The 18,113-nt window shown below is 34.6% G+C and overlaps 1 protein-coding gene across 1 annotated transcript in view; it reads right to left on the bottom strand.

Annotated features, from left to right (window-relative positions):
* LOC133332814 (chitin synthase chs-2) overlaps positions 1-10,373 on the bottom strand; it is a 44,413-nt gene extending 34,040 nt beyond the window's left edge. The window contains exons 1-2 of the mRNA XM_061541188.1: positions 10,327-10,373; positions 10,027-10,265 (exon numbers count right to left, since the gene is read on the bottom strand). Of these exons, the coding sequence (XP_061397172.1) occupies positions 10,027-10,265; positions 10,327-10,373 (286 nt within the window). The remainder of the gene's footprint in view (positions 1-10,026; positions 10,266-10,326) is intronic.
* Positions 10,374-18,113: the final 7,740 nt, after the last annotated feature.

Genomic DNA, 18,113 nt, shown 5'->3' with positions numbered 1-18,113 from the left:
GGATAAACTATATATGGAAGAAAAATATCTAAAACTGAACAGAACCGAACCAAAACTCAAAGTGGACCTAATTTAGTACACTGTGCAAAATTTTGTCTCAATCAGACAAAAATTACGAGTTTGGTGCACAATTTACCTAATGTAGGACAAAACTATATAGGGGAGCTACATCTAAATCTGAACCGATTTCCACAAAACTTCCCATACATCAATCACGACCTAATTCAGTACACTTTGCAAAATTTTGTTTCAATCGGACAAAAATTAAGAGTTTGGTGCACAATTTACCTAAAATCGGACGAAACTATATATGGGAGCTATATCTAAATCTGAACCGATTTTCACAAAACTTCGCACAAATCAATGGACCTGTGCAAAATTTTGTTTCAATCGGACAAATTTTGCGAGTTTGGTGCACAATTTACCTAAAATCGGGCAAAACTATGTATGGGAGTTATATTTAAAGCTGAACCGATTTCCACAAAACTTCGCATACATCAATCAGGACCTACTTCAGTACGCTGGGCAAATTTTTTTTAATCGGAAAAATATTGAAAGTTTGGTGCACCATTTACCTAGAATCGGACGAAACTTTTTGTGGGAGCTATATCTAAATCTGAACTGATTTTCTTCAATTTCAATAGGGTCGTCCTTGGGCCAATTAAGTGACCTGTGCCAAATTTCATCCAAATCGGATAATAAATACGACCTGTACTTGGTAACAAAAATACATGGACGGACAGACGAAAATTCATAAATCGACTCAGAAAGTGATTCTATGCATATTCTCAAAAGGAACCATCGGTCTATCTCGATTATTTTTGCCTGCTACAAACATATGCACAAAGACATAATACCCTGTACCACAGTGTGGTGAATGGTATAAAAACAATTAATATTGAAAAGTAAGTAATTCGCGTATTCGTTGAAATCAGTTGTTGCGCATGCGGTTTTCGTATAAAGCGAATTAACCTCTTCCAATAATTATGCATTTTCGATGTTTCATTTAGCGGCCAAAGGGTGCCGCTTGATGCACTTTACTATGCAAAAAACCGTAATTTAAAGATTTTTATGCGCATCAGATTTCAGTAATCCCCAATGAAAATACACAAAAGTACATCTATTTTAAAAGAATTGGTTAAGAACCGCGGATGTGCCACCACAATCAATTTTGTACAAACTAGGCATATTATTCGCGTATCGATGTATTTTTAAAACAGATTCGCGAATATGATAATACAAGCAGGAATGTAGGTAAAATCAATTCGAAGAAAAACGCGATTATATACGCGAATTAGTCAAAATAAGTTTTTGCAGTTTTTCCTACATTCAAGGTACCTATATCCGCCGTTTTATTGGGCGGAATTGAACATGTCTGGGCTCATTAGATTCGGCACGTAAAAAAACTAAATTCCCGCGGGGTTCAACGGCATACGCACCAAATTTTCGTCTTTGGAACCCAATAGCACAGAAGCTACGGTGACCACATTCATAAGATATGCACTAAACGAAACAAAAATCACGTGTTCTACAATCCTATAATCAGTTTAGCTCATTATCTGATTACGCGTCCTTATTATAAGAAAAATTCAAAAAACACCAAAAATCCGGCTTCAAAATGACAGCATCACTTTTGGATGGATGCAGTGATTATATCGAAAAATCATACATTAGAACCATATTGTGCATCTGCAACTTAGTCACTGATCACATGTGCGTGCGTTGTGTAGTTTAGCCACAAATCAGGAAGGAACACAAAAAACAAATTCGTTGGCTTCAACATATTTTCACCCATTTTTATTTTATATATGGAGGGTATATTAATTATGTCATTCCGTTTGTAACTCATCGAAATATTAATTTCCGACCCTATAAAGGAATTGAGAAAGGGTGCTGAAATTTTACATAGGGTTGTCTTCTTTCTGCAGGCAGGTCCAGTTCGAAAATGGGATATATCGGTTCACGATTAGGTATAGCTCCCATATAATGGTACCCGCAAAATTTCGGTATTTTGGGGTTCTTGAACGCGTTTTTCAACCGAATTCGCTGAAATTTGGTACATTGGGTTCTTATTGGGTAATAAATGTCTCCACATAAAATTATAAGTATAGGTCCACTTCTTCTGGTAGCCCCCATATAACAATACCTCCTAATTTTCAGTATTCTGGGGGGTTTGGTCGTATTTTTTCACCGAATCGGCTGTAATTTAGTACTTTGAGTTCCTAATAGGTACCAAAACTCTCCACAAAAAATTATGAATATAGGTCCATTTTTTCGGGTCCCAATGTTCGGTATTTTGGGGTCCTTGAGCGCGTTTTTCAACCGAATTCGCAGCAATTTGGTATTTTGTAGTCGTATATGGTAACAAATCTCACTAACAAAAAATTTTAATGTTTGCCCCCTTTTTGGGGTCGTTCTCATATAACCCCCTTTTTATACCCTTCACCACACTGTGGTACAGGGTATTATGTCTTTGTGCATATGTTTGTAACAGCAAAAGGAATCGAGATAGACACATGGTTTCTTTTGAGAATATGCATAGAATCACTTTCTAAGTCGATTTACGCATGTCCGTCTGTCCGTCCGTCCGTCTTTCCATATTATATTGTAAACAAAGTACAGGTCGCATTTATTATTCGAATTGGATGAAATTGGCACAGCTCATTCATGTGGCCCAAAGAACCCTATTGAAATTGGGAAAAATCGGTTCAGATTTAGATATAGCTCCCATATATATTTTCGTCCGATTTAAGGTAATTGGTGCACCAAACTTCTTAAATATCGTTTGATTTGCACGAAATTTGGCATAACGTACTGAATTGATCCTAGAGTGATGTCTGCCAAGTTTCGGGAAAATCGGTCCTGATTTAAATATCGCTCCTATATATAGTTTCGTCTCATTTTAGGTAAATAGTGCACTAAAGACCCTATATATTTGTCGATTTGCACGAAATATGGTACAACGTACTGACTTGTGCCTAGAATGATGTCTGCCAAGTTTCGTGAAAATCGGTCCAGATTTAGATATAGCTCCCATATATAGTTTCGTCCGATTTAAGGTAAATGGTGCACCAAAGTCCCTATATATCTTTCAATTTGCAGGAAATTTGACATGACGTACTGAATTGAGCCTAGAGTGATGTTTGCCAAGTTTAGAGAAAATCGGTCCAGATTTAGATGTAGCTCCAATATAGAGTTTCATCCGATTTCATGTAAATGGTGCACCAAAGTCCCTATATCCTTCGATTTGCACGAAATTTGGCATAACGTACTGAATTGAGCTTAGAGTGATGTCTGTCAAGTTTCGAGAAAATCGGTCCAGATTTAGATATAGCTCCCTTATATTATAGATTGACTTTAAATAATTGACGCACCAAGGCTGATAGGAACAAAACGTACTGAAATTAGTATAACCTAACCTGTGAGAAGTTTCGTTGAAATCGGTTAATATTTGGATATAACTTCCATATATATTTTCGCCCGATTTTAAGTAAATTGGACGTCAAACTCTTCATGTTAGTCAGATTGACATCAAATTTTGCACATCGTATAAAATTGAGCATAGAATTACATAGTTGCGTTTTCTAGAAGTACAGGCATAGCCCAACGGATGACCTATTGATATTTGTTTGAAGTCGATTGATCTAAGTCGATTCACATTTAGATAAATATCACATATTTTATTTCATTCATTTTCATGTTAATAGTCCTGTGAAGGGTATCATATAGTCGGCCTCGTTCGGCTTTACTACTTTCCTTACTTGTTTATATTAAAATATTTATGATTTTTTCCGTGTTTGGGTTTGGTGCTAAGGCTCTGTTGTAATCATTTCATCTTCGGAAGATACGAAAAAAATAGAACATAACGTTCTATAATTTACCTAAATTAATTCATATATATGAACTGTAACCCGCCATTAGGCCTAGCCCCTGTGTGGGAGGTACCAGAAGGAGTGGACCGATATTCCCCATGTTCGAACTTGAACTAATTTTGTAAGAAATAATAAGATGGGAAAAGTTTGGATGAAATCAAAATTTTTTGGAACAAATTTGATCCAAAGAAATATGGGGTCTAGGACCAATATTTAGAACCATAATCGGTTTGTAGAAATGTCGGTATAGGTACACTTTTTGGTATGTTCCCTATATTTTTATTTCAAGTACCTGTCAATAGATCTATGGTGGAGGGTATCAAAAGTTCGGCCCGGCCCAACTTAACGCTTATTCACTTGTTTACATTACCACCATCACAGCTTCCACCCAATTTATTATCTCGCTGGCTTAACTTGTATAGGCGGCAAGTCCATATTTCACAATTTTTCAGGAGAAACAAAAAACAATCAAACTTTCTTTTGAATAAAGATTTTTTATATCTGTAAATGCAATTTGTTTTTGTATTGTATGTGTAATTTAATTGCGTAAAGCAAAATGAAAAAATAAGTATTTGCGGAGATACACGCCTTTTTTGGGACTTAGAGATTTTTCTGTCGCTAAGTTTGCATGTTTTAATGGACTTAGGTCTTTTTCTTACAACTTATCTATCATTATATTTTCTAATTACTGCAATAATTTTGATTTTTTACACGTTAATATTATCTAAAAGAGTAAGGATTGTTTTGAAATAATAAGTCATTCAAAAATGTGAAAAAAAAACAAGAAAAAACGTCGCTATTTAGGCAGGTCGAATATTGAGGATAACGTTATATGGGCGGTACCCTAAAAAGTGGACCAATATTGATAAGTTTTTGGTGGAAGGTGAGCTACCCCATAAGTACCTAAAATACGGAATTACAATCAATTCGGCTGAAAATCATGTCCAAAATCTTCAAAATAAAAAGGCTGTAAGTCCACAGCCTTTACATGATGTTAAGCCAGCGACAACAATAACAAATAACATAACTTTATTTTTTTAGATCGAAGTATTTTGCCTCTTTATACATTACTGTATCAAAATCTCAATTTCTCAAAAATAGGACTTGTTGCCTTTACAAGTTAAGCCAGCGATTTATTACCAATATTTTGAGATTTTGACAAGAACACTTCATTTTATAGAAAATAATTTAAATTATATGCAATATGTTCATATTATAATTGTGGAGACATTTAATACCCAATAAGAACCCAATGTACCAAATTTCAGCGAATTCGGCTGAATAAGGCGCTCAAGAACTCCAAAATACCGAGTATTGGGGGGGCACACTTATATGGGTGCTACCCGAAAAAATAGTCCTATATTCATAATTTTTTTTGAGAGATTCGGTACCGATTAAGAACTCAAAATGCTAAATAACAGCCAATTCGGTGAAAAAAATTCGTGCAAATCGAAAGATATATAGGGACTTTGGTGCACCAGTTACATTAAATCGGACGAAAATATATATTGGAGCTATATCTAAATCTGAACCGATTTCCAGGAAACTTAACACACATCATTCTATACCTAGTTCATTACACTGTGCCAAATTTCGTGCAAAGCAAAAGATTTGCAGAGACTTTAGTGGACTATTTACCTAAAATCAGGCGAAGCTATATATAGGACCTATATCTAAATCTGAACCGATTTTATCGAAACTTGGCAGACATAACTCTAGACCTTACTCATTACGCTGTGCCAAATTTCGTGCAAATCAAAAGATTTCCAGGGACTTTAGAGGACTATTTACCTAAAATCTGGCGAAACTATATATGGGAGCTATATATATAAATCTGAACCGATTTTCACGAAATTTTGCATACATCATTCTAGACCTTATTCATTACGCTGTGCAAAATTTCGCAAATCGAAAGATATATAGGGACTTTGGTTCGCCATTTTCCTTAAATTGGACGAAAATATATATGGGAGCTATATCTAAATTTGAACCGATTTCGTCCTTGGGCCAAACAAATGTGCTGTGCAAATTTCATCCAAATCGGATTATAAATGCGACCTGTAGTTTGTTTACAATTTTACATGGACAGACGGACGGACATGCATAAATCGACTCAGAATGTGATTCTATGCATATTCTCAAAAAGAACCATGGGTCTATCTCGATTATTTTTGCCTGTTACAAACATATGCAGGGTATAATGAATGTGGTGAAGGGTATAATGAGATAACTATATTTATACCCTTCACCACACTGCGGTACAGGGTATTATGTCTTTGTGCATATGTTTGTAACAGGCAAAAGGAAACGAGATAGACACAGGTCCATATTAAATTGTAAACAAAGTACAGGTCACATTTATTATTCGAATTGGATAAAATTTGGCACAGCTCATTCATTTGGCCCAAGGACGAACCCTATTGAAATTGGAAAAAATCGGTTCAAATTTAGATATAGCTCCCATATATATGGGAGCTATATCTATATCGTTCCTTCGAGGGAGCATTGACATGCAATTGTAAGGGTGCATATGTACAATATACCGAAAGTGGTAAAGGGTATCATATAGTCGGCCCAGTCCGACTTTACTACTTTCCTTACTGGTTTTATTTTGTAAATCGATGAATGTTGCCCTATATCTGTATCAAAATTATATATCTTATTATATATTATATATCTTATATCTGTATATAACTGTATCAAAATCTCAATTTTTAGAAAAATGGCCTTGTTGCCTTTACAAAATTAAGCCAGCGATATATTTTCATTAACCATACGGCTGAGTGTATAGAAAATTGAGAGGCGTATTCCCAGTTATTTTATTATTATTATCAAATTGTGAAGGAATTTTGCAGGGCCCAAAGTCGAACCCATTTAAAGCCAAACGCCATAATTATACCCTACACAACTATGTTGTCAGGGTATTATGGTTTTGTGCAGCCCCAAATGTTTGTAACGCCGCGAAATATTGCTCCTAGGCCCACCTTTAAGTATACCAATCGTCATATCTCGTTGAGTCGATCTAGACATGTGTGTCCGTCCGTCCGTCCGTCCGTCCATTATAATTTGTAAACACGATACAGGCCACAGTTATGGACCAATCTTCACGAAATTTTGCATGTAGGATGGGTTCTGGTCAATGAAGATCCCTATATCGGTTAATATTTAGGGGATAAAATGGACCAAATACTAAATTTTTGTCCGTTTTTCTGGTCGCTCCAGAGGCCGCAACACCTCGAATTTTTGCGTGGAGAAAGGGATCGGGCCAAAGAATAAACATGCCTGTTTTGATAAAGATCGGTCAATATTTAAATGGTCCCTGACTTTTGTGTAAAAAATGACAAAATTTGTATCCTATAGCGTATAGATTTAACCCCGAAGGACATAGACCCAAGAAGTTGATAGTATACCCAAGAGGAGTGCTTGACCTTCAAATTGATACCAATATTATTGTCGTATGTACTCGGATGTGGGAGTTACACTTAAATGTTTACAGGTGCTCACGTACTCATATATTATTTAGTAACCCATTACCACACCAGAGGGTGGAATTATAGCGCTCATCGCTTTAAAATTTTTCACTAGTCAAGGTGATGATCAGATAATAATATTGGGATGAAGTGGACCGAAAACGTATTTTTTTATCATTTTCGAGTCGATCAAATGAAAGCCGAACATCACAAACAACCCACGTTGAAGGGAATCTGGACAAGTAATTAGAATGACTCTACTGAATATTAGTAATATTTGTTGACCTCTAGTGGGTCAAGAGGGTGCAAACATCGCGAAATATTGTCCAAGCTCAGAATGTGGTACCACAGAAAGTTAGATGTTCATGGAAATTGTGTAGGGTATCATATGGTCGGCCCCGTGCGACTATGTTGCTTCGCTTACTGGTTTTTACATTATTTTTAAATTTTATTGATGGAAAGCAAAAAATGTCGGAAATAGCATCAAATTGTAGAATATTTTTAGATTGTTCGAATTGGTCACTTTTGGCACGAATTATGACCTTCAAACGGCCAAAGAAACCGTCAAACGAATGTTGCTCTGCGGTATTTTTGCCCATTCCAGGCGAAGCGCTTGCTTGAAGTGATCCACACTTTAGTATATTTAGTGCCAACCTTGCTTTTTAAAATACTCCATACACAATAGTCCAAATGATTGATATCCGGAGATTTTGGTGACCATTGTGCGCTGGAAATGAAGCGAGGAACCTCATTTTGTAACCATTCTTGGGTGGGGCGTGCTAAGTGCGATGGTGCTGAGTCCTGTTGGAATGCTCAAGATCTGCGCCTAAAATGTTTGCGTGTCCATGGCTTTAATACACCCTCCAGAATATTTTCGCTATTTTCTGATGCCACGGTCAATTAATACGAGCGGAGAGCTACCATCGGCTGTTATGGCGGCACACATCGGCCGTCAACCGATGGTGCACATTTTCAGCTGACCTCTTTGGCAAGTAAACACGATCATTTTGTTTGTTTACAAACTGCCGATTGATACAAAATTTTGCACAACGAATTAGATTGTATACGACGTTTTGTGAAAATCGGTTCAGATTTAGATAGGGCTCCCATATATAGTTTCTTCCGATTTTTGGTAAATGGTGCACCGAGGAACCTACGTCTGTTCCATATACACGAGATAAAATTGTGAACAACTCTGTGCTCCAGTATACCAATTTTTCATAGATTTCAAAATGGTATGTGCATTGAGTTTTTTACTTGGTTCAAATATCTATGTAGATCACACATTTAGTTTCGCCCCATCCATTTCAATGGTCCTCTGAAAATTATATGTCTGTTCTATCTACAGGATATTGTATATATTAGCATCTCTTGTATGTATCCAAAGTGGTGAAGGGTATTATATAGTCGGCCCCGTCCGACTTCTGAACATTCCTTACTGGTTTTTCTTTATGTTGTGGTGTAAGTTCTTGCACTTTTTGAAATTTCAATCGCTTTACCCCGAGCTCATTTTTCAATATTTGCAGAGTGGAATATTACGACATGTTCAGCTCACGAGCCATTTTTTGGCTCTGCGAAGTGGGTTTCGTTCAAGTCGCTTCTTTAATTTTCGAACCATTCCTCCTGATGTTGCTGTTTACTTCCGTCCACGTCCTTGACGTCGGGCTACTCTACCTGTATCACAGTAACAAGAGATGGTGCGAGACACAAAAGATTTATTCACATTTAAATGCTGGAGTGCTCTGACGATGGCCTATTGTGGTTTCCCAGCCAAATATAAAGAAATCACACTATCACGCTTTAATTCCATCACGAAGAACTTTTTTCTGGAATATTTTCACCAAAATTCGTCGAGTGGCTTAAAAATGACTGCATTTTCTTGCAGTTTTTTCATCGCACCTTGTTTGTTTTCCTTTTACACGAATTCATATAAGTTTACTTTAAAATCGAATAAGGTTTAGATGTAGCACCATAAATAATTTCGTCCGAGTTCTTGTAAATACTCTCCGTCTTTGCAAATGACATAATAGGTTTGTCTGATAACCTACTCAGCAAAAATTACTCCGTAATTTATGTTCAGAGAGAGTTTTTATTGAAAAAGTTATCGAAAAACATCCAGTAAACTCCAGTAAGAAATCAAATGAATGTGTCACAATTTGAAGTTGTTAAGAAAATGGATACAGAAAACAATTTTGTAATAAATGAGTTTTATATATTTCATGCTATTATACATAGCATATTGCTACATATAGCCAAAAAATTAAATATTCAGATTATTGCATTGATTGGACAAATAAAATATATTTTACAAAAAACCGTAAACATGAAAATTTTTACTGAGATCAGCAGAGTATATTTTACCAGTAAGAATTTTTCAATACTCAGTACACAACTACCAACATTTCTCTCTCAACTTACTCGCATTTATTGAAGGCTTACGTTATCAAACAACATTAAGTAACCATTTGTACAAATTGTTACAAATTATTGGGTTATCAAACAAACCTAATGTATGTAAACACATTGCAAATGTAGAAATATTTAAATAGGTCACAATTTTTCAACCGGCATTGAAATTGAATACACAATATATTTTCTTTTGTTATTGGCCTCTCACGCCATTCGTGAATATTCCACCGACTTTTCATCCAATTTAAAGGTGTGGATGACACAACTGTACATACCTACAATGTTGCAATATTTAACACTTCGATGCGGTTGAACTTGAGCCACCATAAAAATGAATGCGATTTTCGAAACAACAGCCGTGGCCAGGATGAGGGCAAATACAAAAATGTACGTAAAAAGTTTGAAGAGCTTTAAAATAAATCCCAGTTTGTTCCAACTTGCCGCAGAGCCAGTAGCCTTCTTTGATGGTGGATCTTGAAACGAATCCCATAAAGGGGGCTTTTCTTTGTTTTTGCTAAAATATTGCAAGAGATTATGTCACTTTTGTGCTGTGCTAATGGTCACAGACATTTTACCGATTCCTGGCAAAGTTGTCTTCGATGATATCATCTTCTGTATCCATTTTATACTTCTTTATTGAATTCGGTTCACTTATGGTCAGATTGAGTTTTCACATTGACAGATAAATGCGTACTAAACAGATCGAAGTGTTTCTTTGCCACACCGGTAAATGTTGAATTGATACGAGAAGTTGATTTTATGATAAGAGTTGTGTGTGGTGATTTGTATCAGTCAGTGTCAGCGTCAATTGTCTTTCTGATATCTTCTCAGATACGCAGTGAGTCATATAAGAACCAGAATGTTACATGGTAAAGTTGTGTTAAGGTCGACATACTTAAAGTACTCAATATTGTGTGGATCTCATTTATTTACGAATTTAAAACATGTTGATATTCAATTGTTTTCTTAATAAGTGTATAACATTGTCAAATAAAAATTCCCTAGAAATATAAAATTCATCAAAAAAAAAGGACATATGTATGTATATGTTTGTCATATTAAAATATATTGGAGGGAATTATTTGTATTTTCAATTCTACGAGATTTTTTGCTATGATTTGGCGTGTGTCATGGCATTGTATTTCAAATTCTTTCTATGAAGAGATGTCAAAGTTAAATAAAATTAAAAAAAAAAAAACAATGATGTAGACTTTATGGTGCGAAGCTATTGTGAGATGTACAGTTATGGTTAAAACATTTACCACCGATGATGCATTTGTTTCAGTAGGCGCGAATGTTGTACTAAAGCAGATAAATTATGAATTTAAGGGAACCCCCCATTCTCGATTTTATTTTTTCAAGATTTTCAATGGGCTGGTAAATCAATACCAATGCTTGTTGAGGTTTGTAACTTTGCACATATATATTTGAAGATTTAAAAGAGAAGAAAAATAATTTACCAAACATTTTTTTTACTGTTTTGTTGTTGTTTTTTGTAATTAAAGAAAAGTCCTTATTTTTGATGGCGGGCATGATAAGTCCTAACTGGAACATCGGAATCCGAAAATTCCAACGGTGTTAGAAAGAGTACATGTCTGTCTCTCGTATGAACTAGGATTATTGGCTTCGCTCTAAAATTAATAAAATGGTGGACCTTTGAAAAAATATTTTTGGAAAATCGCCGATTTTTTTACCAAAAACCAAGTTAAAAAATAAGGAAGATCTTCACCGATTGGCTTTATCCTAGTTCATACGAGAGCTATACATTCCCACTCGTGCCCGCCATTCGCAAACAAATTTTTAGAGAAAAACGCGTTTAAAGTTTGAGTAGCCCTTCAGCCGTCACTTGATGCTGACACAATAAATCGGATATATCTTCAAGAGTTCTTGAGATTTTCACTTGAAATTTTGTAGGGACATTCTTTAATCAGTGTAGGTTCGAATTATATCAACAAAAATGTTGACCCCTAGAATGGGGGGGTCCCCTTAAATCAGAACATTTCATTTCAATCGGGCAGATTTAGAGTCGTTACAATGGGACACATTTATGTGAATCATATAGCACAGTTGATACACACTATTCGGTATGCCCCTCTGTTCCAAATTTAATCTCAACCAGTCACCCGTTCGAAATGTATATGAAAGCTAAGTGTGCATCTCCCTCAATTTCACCAAAAAATACAATAACGTCATTTTAGTCTCAATTTGATACGTTGTGCAAAATTTCGTGTCAATCTGACAAATATGTGGTGTTTGGTGCACCATTTACCTAAAATCGGACGAAAATATATATAGAAGCAATATCTAAATCTGAACCTATTTTAACGAAACTTCACACACTATAGCATATACTAACACGTTATTTCCCCAATTGAGGAAAAGATAATAAATGAGAGTACTTTTTTATTCATTTGCGCTAACGTATGATTTTTGGAAGTTTTGGGCATCAATGGTCTAGGACCAGTATTTCGTGGAGTTTCAAACTCTTGGGTCACACAAACTTATAATATCCTCTCAATAATACACTCATAAAAATAATTGTTTAGGTACTTTTTTCTGGCACTTTCTAAATTTTTTAGCACTTTTTGGCATTTCTTGAAACAAAATTTATCATTTTTGTTCAATAAAGTTTTGGCAACACTGCTTAGGACTGAATTTATAAGAAATCAATTGAGAATTTTATGCCAGTATGGACATACGAACATTGACATATCACTCGTTTTAAAATGATATGCAGTTGTTTATGTGAGTATTTTCCATTTACCTAAAATCGGACGAAAATATATATAGAAGCTATATCTAAATCTGAACCTATTTTAACGAAACTTCACACACTATAGCATATACTAACACGTTATTTAACCAAATTGGCTATAATTTGGTTGTCATTGGATTCAAACTTTTCCTTCCAAAAATTTAGCATATCATAGCCAAGTCACTGATTGGTGTCTGAAGGTGTGGACGTATGATAAACTTCTTTTTTGCCTGCAATTGAAGAATACGACTTGTAGATTATGTGGTTTAACAAGAAGGTACCAGTTGCCACACAATTTGAACAAATATGCCTTTATTGCAAAAGACATTTACTGACAGCGATTTATCGTCGTGGCGACACACAGTGTTACTACGGCGCGCAAAAATGGTCAAAACCAAGTACCTCAGAGGACACATTTTTTGATGAGAATTGATAAAAAAAACACTGCAATTAGAATAAATATAAAATTTGATATTGATACATGAAGTAGTTTTGTGTTTACAAAGCAACAAATATAATTATTGTTTGCCAATTGATTTTTTCACCATATTTTCGAAAAATTTGTATATTTTTCTGATGCTCTACTATTTGAATATTAAAATTAACGTCTATTATAAAAGTGTTTATTTTGGTTGCTGAGGATGTTAAAAACTAGGATTTGCTGTTTTGTCCACACCTGTAGTACTTAGTTCATCTAATTTGTAAAACAATGTGCCCGATGCACCTTCGGCATCGGGGCACATTCGGCAATCGCGATTTCGAGATGAAGATCCTACCGTAGATAACGAGCTTCGATACATAGGTATCGTATATCAAAAAAATAACTGTCGCAAAGTTTGAAATCTCTCCGAATGTGCCCCATCAAATGCCGAAACACCGGTTGGTAGGTTTTTGGTACTAGTTTTTATAATAAGGTATCAGCGGACAATAATCGTGTTTATATATTTTGAATATTTACTGAGATATAGAGGTCTAAACAAAAAGTGCCGAATGTGCCCTTAGTAAGTTTTCCAATACTTTTGTAATAGTTCCAAATGATTTGATTGACACAGTATTTATAATAACATTCTTATACTGTAATAGTACTCTTAGGACTAGTGTTGCCAATTTAGCACTTTTAGTGCTAGATTTAGCACTTTTCGAACTCATTTAGCACCAAAAAAGTCGTCTAGCATCTAGTACTTTTTTAGCGTTTTTATTTTTTGCTGGCATTTTTTACAATTATCGATATTACACCAACAAAAATCTCGTTTTTCGATTTTACATTGAAATTTTTCTATTTTCACACGGATCGTATACTTAGACGGTGTCAACCATCATACTCTACACAAACAACCACCGGACTTAAATTTTCTGCTAAACTAGTCTACTCGATGAAAAAGTCAGACTAAGTCTTAGTTCATTTGACCCCCTTAACAATCTTCTTCGTTGACCAGATTTCCTTCCCTGTATAATAGTTATTGGTTTTCGGGTGATAAATGTGGCCTCTGGGGAGACTAAAAACACTTTTTTTGTTGATTAATTTCATTCCCTTAATATCAAAGCTCCGGTTGCTCCATAATTTATAATTTATTGCAAGTCTAAATAGTACGACTAGTACAATAAATGGTGGGTCTAGGACAGTGGTGGGCATTACTAAATTGAGAGTAGATATAGGTGAGCGTAACTAAGAATTCATACCCAAAAATGAAGAATTCATCCCCAATTGAGGAAAAGATAATAAATGAGAGTACTTTTTTATTCATTTGCGCTAACGTATGATTTTTGGAAGTCTTGGGCATCAATGGTCTAGGACCAGTATTTCGTGGAGTTTCAAACTCTTGGGCCACACACACTTATAATATCCTCTCAATAATACACTCATAAAAATAATTGTTTAGGTACTTTTTTCTGGCACTTTCTAAATTTTTAGCACTTTTTGGCATTTCTTGAAACAAAATTTATCATTTTTGTTCAATCAAGTTTTGGCAACACTGCTTAGGACTGAATTTATAAGAAATCAATTGAGAATTTTATGCCAGTATGGACATACGAACATTGACATATCACTCGTTTTAAAATGATATGCAGTTGTTTATGTGAGTATTTTCATAACAAAACAATCAAATTCGCATATAATGATGTAAAAGCAGCTCTGTGTATGTTTATTAAAATGAGAAATTTTGTCATGGCTGTAATTAATTGTCGTATAAATTTAAAATGAAATATCGTAGCAATGCTTAAATATACAGTCTGTTCAGTTGGCATACATTAAAACCCGTCAATAACGCAATATTCTCCCTTCGAAATAAATACACCATAAAGAAAATTTTGCCTCGTAATTATTGTGTCTTGTCTACAAAGTTGCTAAAGATTTGTGCTGTTATACCCTTTGCCACGCTGTAGTACAGGATATCATGTCTTAGTGCATATTTTTGTAACTTGCAAAAGGAAATAAGACAAATTCATGGTTCCTTTTGAGAATATACATAGAATCACTTTCTAAGTCGACTTATGAATGTCCGTCTGTCTGCCCATGTTAAACAAAGTGAACGTCACATTTTGTCCGAATGAGATTGAATTTGACACAGATAATAATTATATATTTTCGTCCGATTTTTAGTAAATGGGCCACCAAAGCGTAAAATTTTGGACGATTGGCACGAAATTTTGCACAACATAATGAGGTCAGGATAGCATAATGTGATTTATTGATCAATTGAAAGCGGCACAAAGTGCGCCAAACGGGTTCAAGTTAGGCCGATTGACACAACATTTTGCACAACTTACAGAAGTTAGTATAGTCTAACGTTTATTAAATTTTGGTAAAATCGGTTCCGATTTAAATATAGTTTCAATATAAATTTTCGTCCGATGGTGCACCAAAGTCGCTTTGTTCATCGCACGGAAGTTTTTGTATGGCCCAACGTGTGTTAGGTTTTGGTGAAAATGGTTCAGATCTAGATATAGTTCCCATATATTATTTTTTTTTTTTGCGATTTTAGGTGAATGGCGCACCAAAGAGTCAAAGTTTGTCCGATTGGCACAACATTTTGCACAACGTATATAAATGGGTCCATAAAATGTGTCTGATAAGTTTGGATGAAATCAGTGATGAATTAGCTACCATATATATTTTCATCCGATTTTATCTAAGTTTGTTTAATTGACACAACATTTTGCACACGTATCGAAATAGGACAAAAATAACTGCTGGTAAGTTTGGATGAAATCGGTCCAAATTTAGATATAGCTCGCATATATAACTTCGTCCGAATTTATGTAATTGGTGCATCAAGTAGCCAATGTTTTTCCGATTGCGACGAAAGTTTGCACAAATTATTAAATTGAGCCTAGAATATTGCGTTTTCAAAAATTGGTGCAGATGCAAATATAGCTCCCATATATATATTCGAAATTGATTTATATAGTTTTGTCCCATTGTACAAAATAAAAATAATAAATCTGCACTAATGAAATGGAATTTTGCATAGGTTGCCGAAGACATGTGTATGGATCGATTTATGTTTATAGATACAGATCTCTCATTTAATTTAGTCCAATTTCATGTCAAAAGCCCTTCAAAAATGCAACGTCTGTTAGGAGGTATCTTCCAAATATACCTAATGTGGTAAAGGGTAGCATATAGTCGGCCCGTCCGACTTTACTATTTTCAGTACTGGTTTAAGGTTTAATTGTTTTCTATGCTGGGACATTTATAGATCAACATCTATGTTCTATTTATGCGACTTTGATCTGTTTGAACTGGTTATTAATTTTGTAAATCACCAATGCGTTTATTTTATAATTCATTGTCATCTTTGAGTTTAATACACAAAAAAAAACCTCCTGAACAAGTTTTCTTACAATAATAAAACTTTCACAACAATTCAAAAATGATGCATTTCGAGTGTTTTGCTCACGATATACTTTCAATTCTTTTTATATTCCCATTTTTCCGCAATCTCAGAACAAATTCCTGTTCACAGATTTAATGCAAATGCCCTAAGGATATGTACAAAATTTGACATCGCAGCATCCATGCATTCGGGAGATACAGTACATTCTTTCGGAAAAATTAAAGTTCAATGTCAAGAACACCAAATGCAAAATCAACAGAAAAATAATTTTAAATTATTTTCTTTATATTAATTTTTACAAGAATCAAAAATAATTCTGATGGCAGAACTCGTACAATTTGAATACGAAGCGATTTAAATAATGTGGACTGTATTCAGAATCCAAATAATATATATTTACTAGCTGCACAAAGGGTTAATAATGGTAGTTGCCAAAACTCGCGAATTATTCTGAATTTATAGATCTTTTAGTTCAACACGCACACAGATAAACTTTAGTAGTTACACAACCTATCGATGCCTTTTGTAAAATTGTCGCTCATATTTTTGTTATATTCAATTCATGCTGCATGAATCGGGGGAAAAAAACAATTTTATTTTATAACATTACCTTCGAATGTAGACAGCTGTGAGTATATTATAAGGAATGAAAACCTTTTTGAAATCTATTGAATGTTCAATTGGAAAATGTGCACTCTCACTTTTATTTACGTACATACATCCACATGTGTTACCTATTTCATATAGTTCATGTGTACGAAACTTTGCCAAATGTAACAAATAATACTTAGACGCCAAAGGTAATACAAATACTTAAGAAAGAAATACCGAAATACGGATTCTGCAGGGCAAATAACTTTTTTCGATAAGGTAGAGGACAAACGAAAAAACATTTTGTGCATTAGCATCAATAACACTGTGCAACAACATTTTATAATGTTCTACGTTTTCATTACTAAAGAGGAATGTCTTCATGATTTGTTTTTATTATTTGAAACACTATAATATGAAATAGTATAATTTTTATTATTTTTGAAGATAGAAATAAAACAATAAACTGCAATCAAAAATTTTAATTCTATACGGATATAAACGCTTTAAGGTCGGAGGCAAATGCAGCCAAGAGAAACCCTTTCGGATTCCAGGCCGACCGATAGTCTTGTCTTAAGACTTTTAAGAGAGGAAACTCCCTGTAGTTCAGATATTATTGCTTCACTATTTGATATAAAACTGTCGAACAGTGTAATGTATTAAACTTCAATTATCTCAAGAATGGAAGGATAAATTGTTAAAATCGACAAATTCACATGGACCACTTGAAAAAAGCTTTTATGAAAACCAAAATAATGTTTGTCAAGGATGACAATCACACAATCAATCTGAATGAAAATTCACATACGTTTATACCGTCCACCATAAGGGGAAGTGTAGAATAAATTTGTTATTCTGTTAGCATTTCATTGATGAAGGTTTGGGTCACGTTTCCCATGAAATCCCATTGGGTAGCAAATTTTCTTACCAGAATCTCCATATCGATATCGGCCCACTTTTTAAGATAGCGTCTACGTTTTCTAAACATATTGGTTTTAATGTGGAAATTTGAATTTCCATAGGGTATCAAATCTCCCTACCAAAAATGATTATTATTCGCCCACTTTCGGGGTACGACTGTCTGTCCGTTGAAACCACGATAGAGATCGGAGTATTTAAGATAAAGCACTGACATTGCTAGTGCTTCTACGAGTTTTTTTGACACGTTTTCAAGCGA

The sequence above is a fragment of the Musca vetustissima genome, unplaced genomic scaffold, assembly GCF_032173495.1.
Source record: "Musca vetustissima isolate MV318-11 ecotype Yass unplaced genomic scaffold, APGP_CSIRO_Mvet_v1 utg4718, whole genome shotgun sequence".
Taxonomy (NCBI): domain Eukaryota; kingdom Metazoa; phylum Arthropoda; class Insecta; order Diptera; family Muscidae; genus Musca; species Musca vetustissima.
This window is presented reverse-complemented; position numbering and strand designations above follow the sequence as displayed.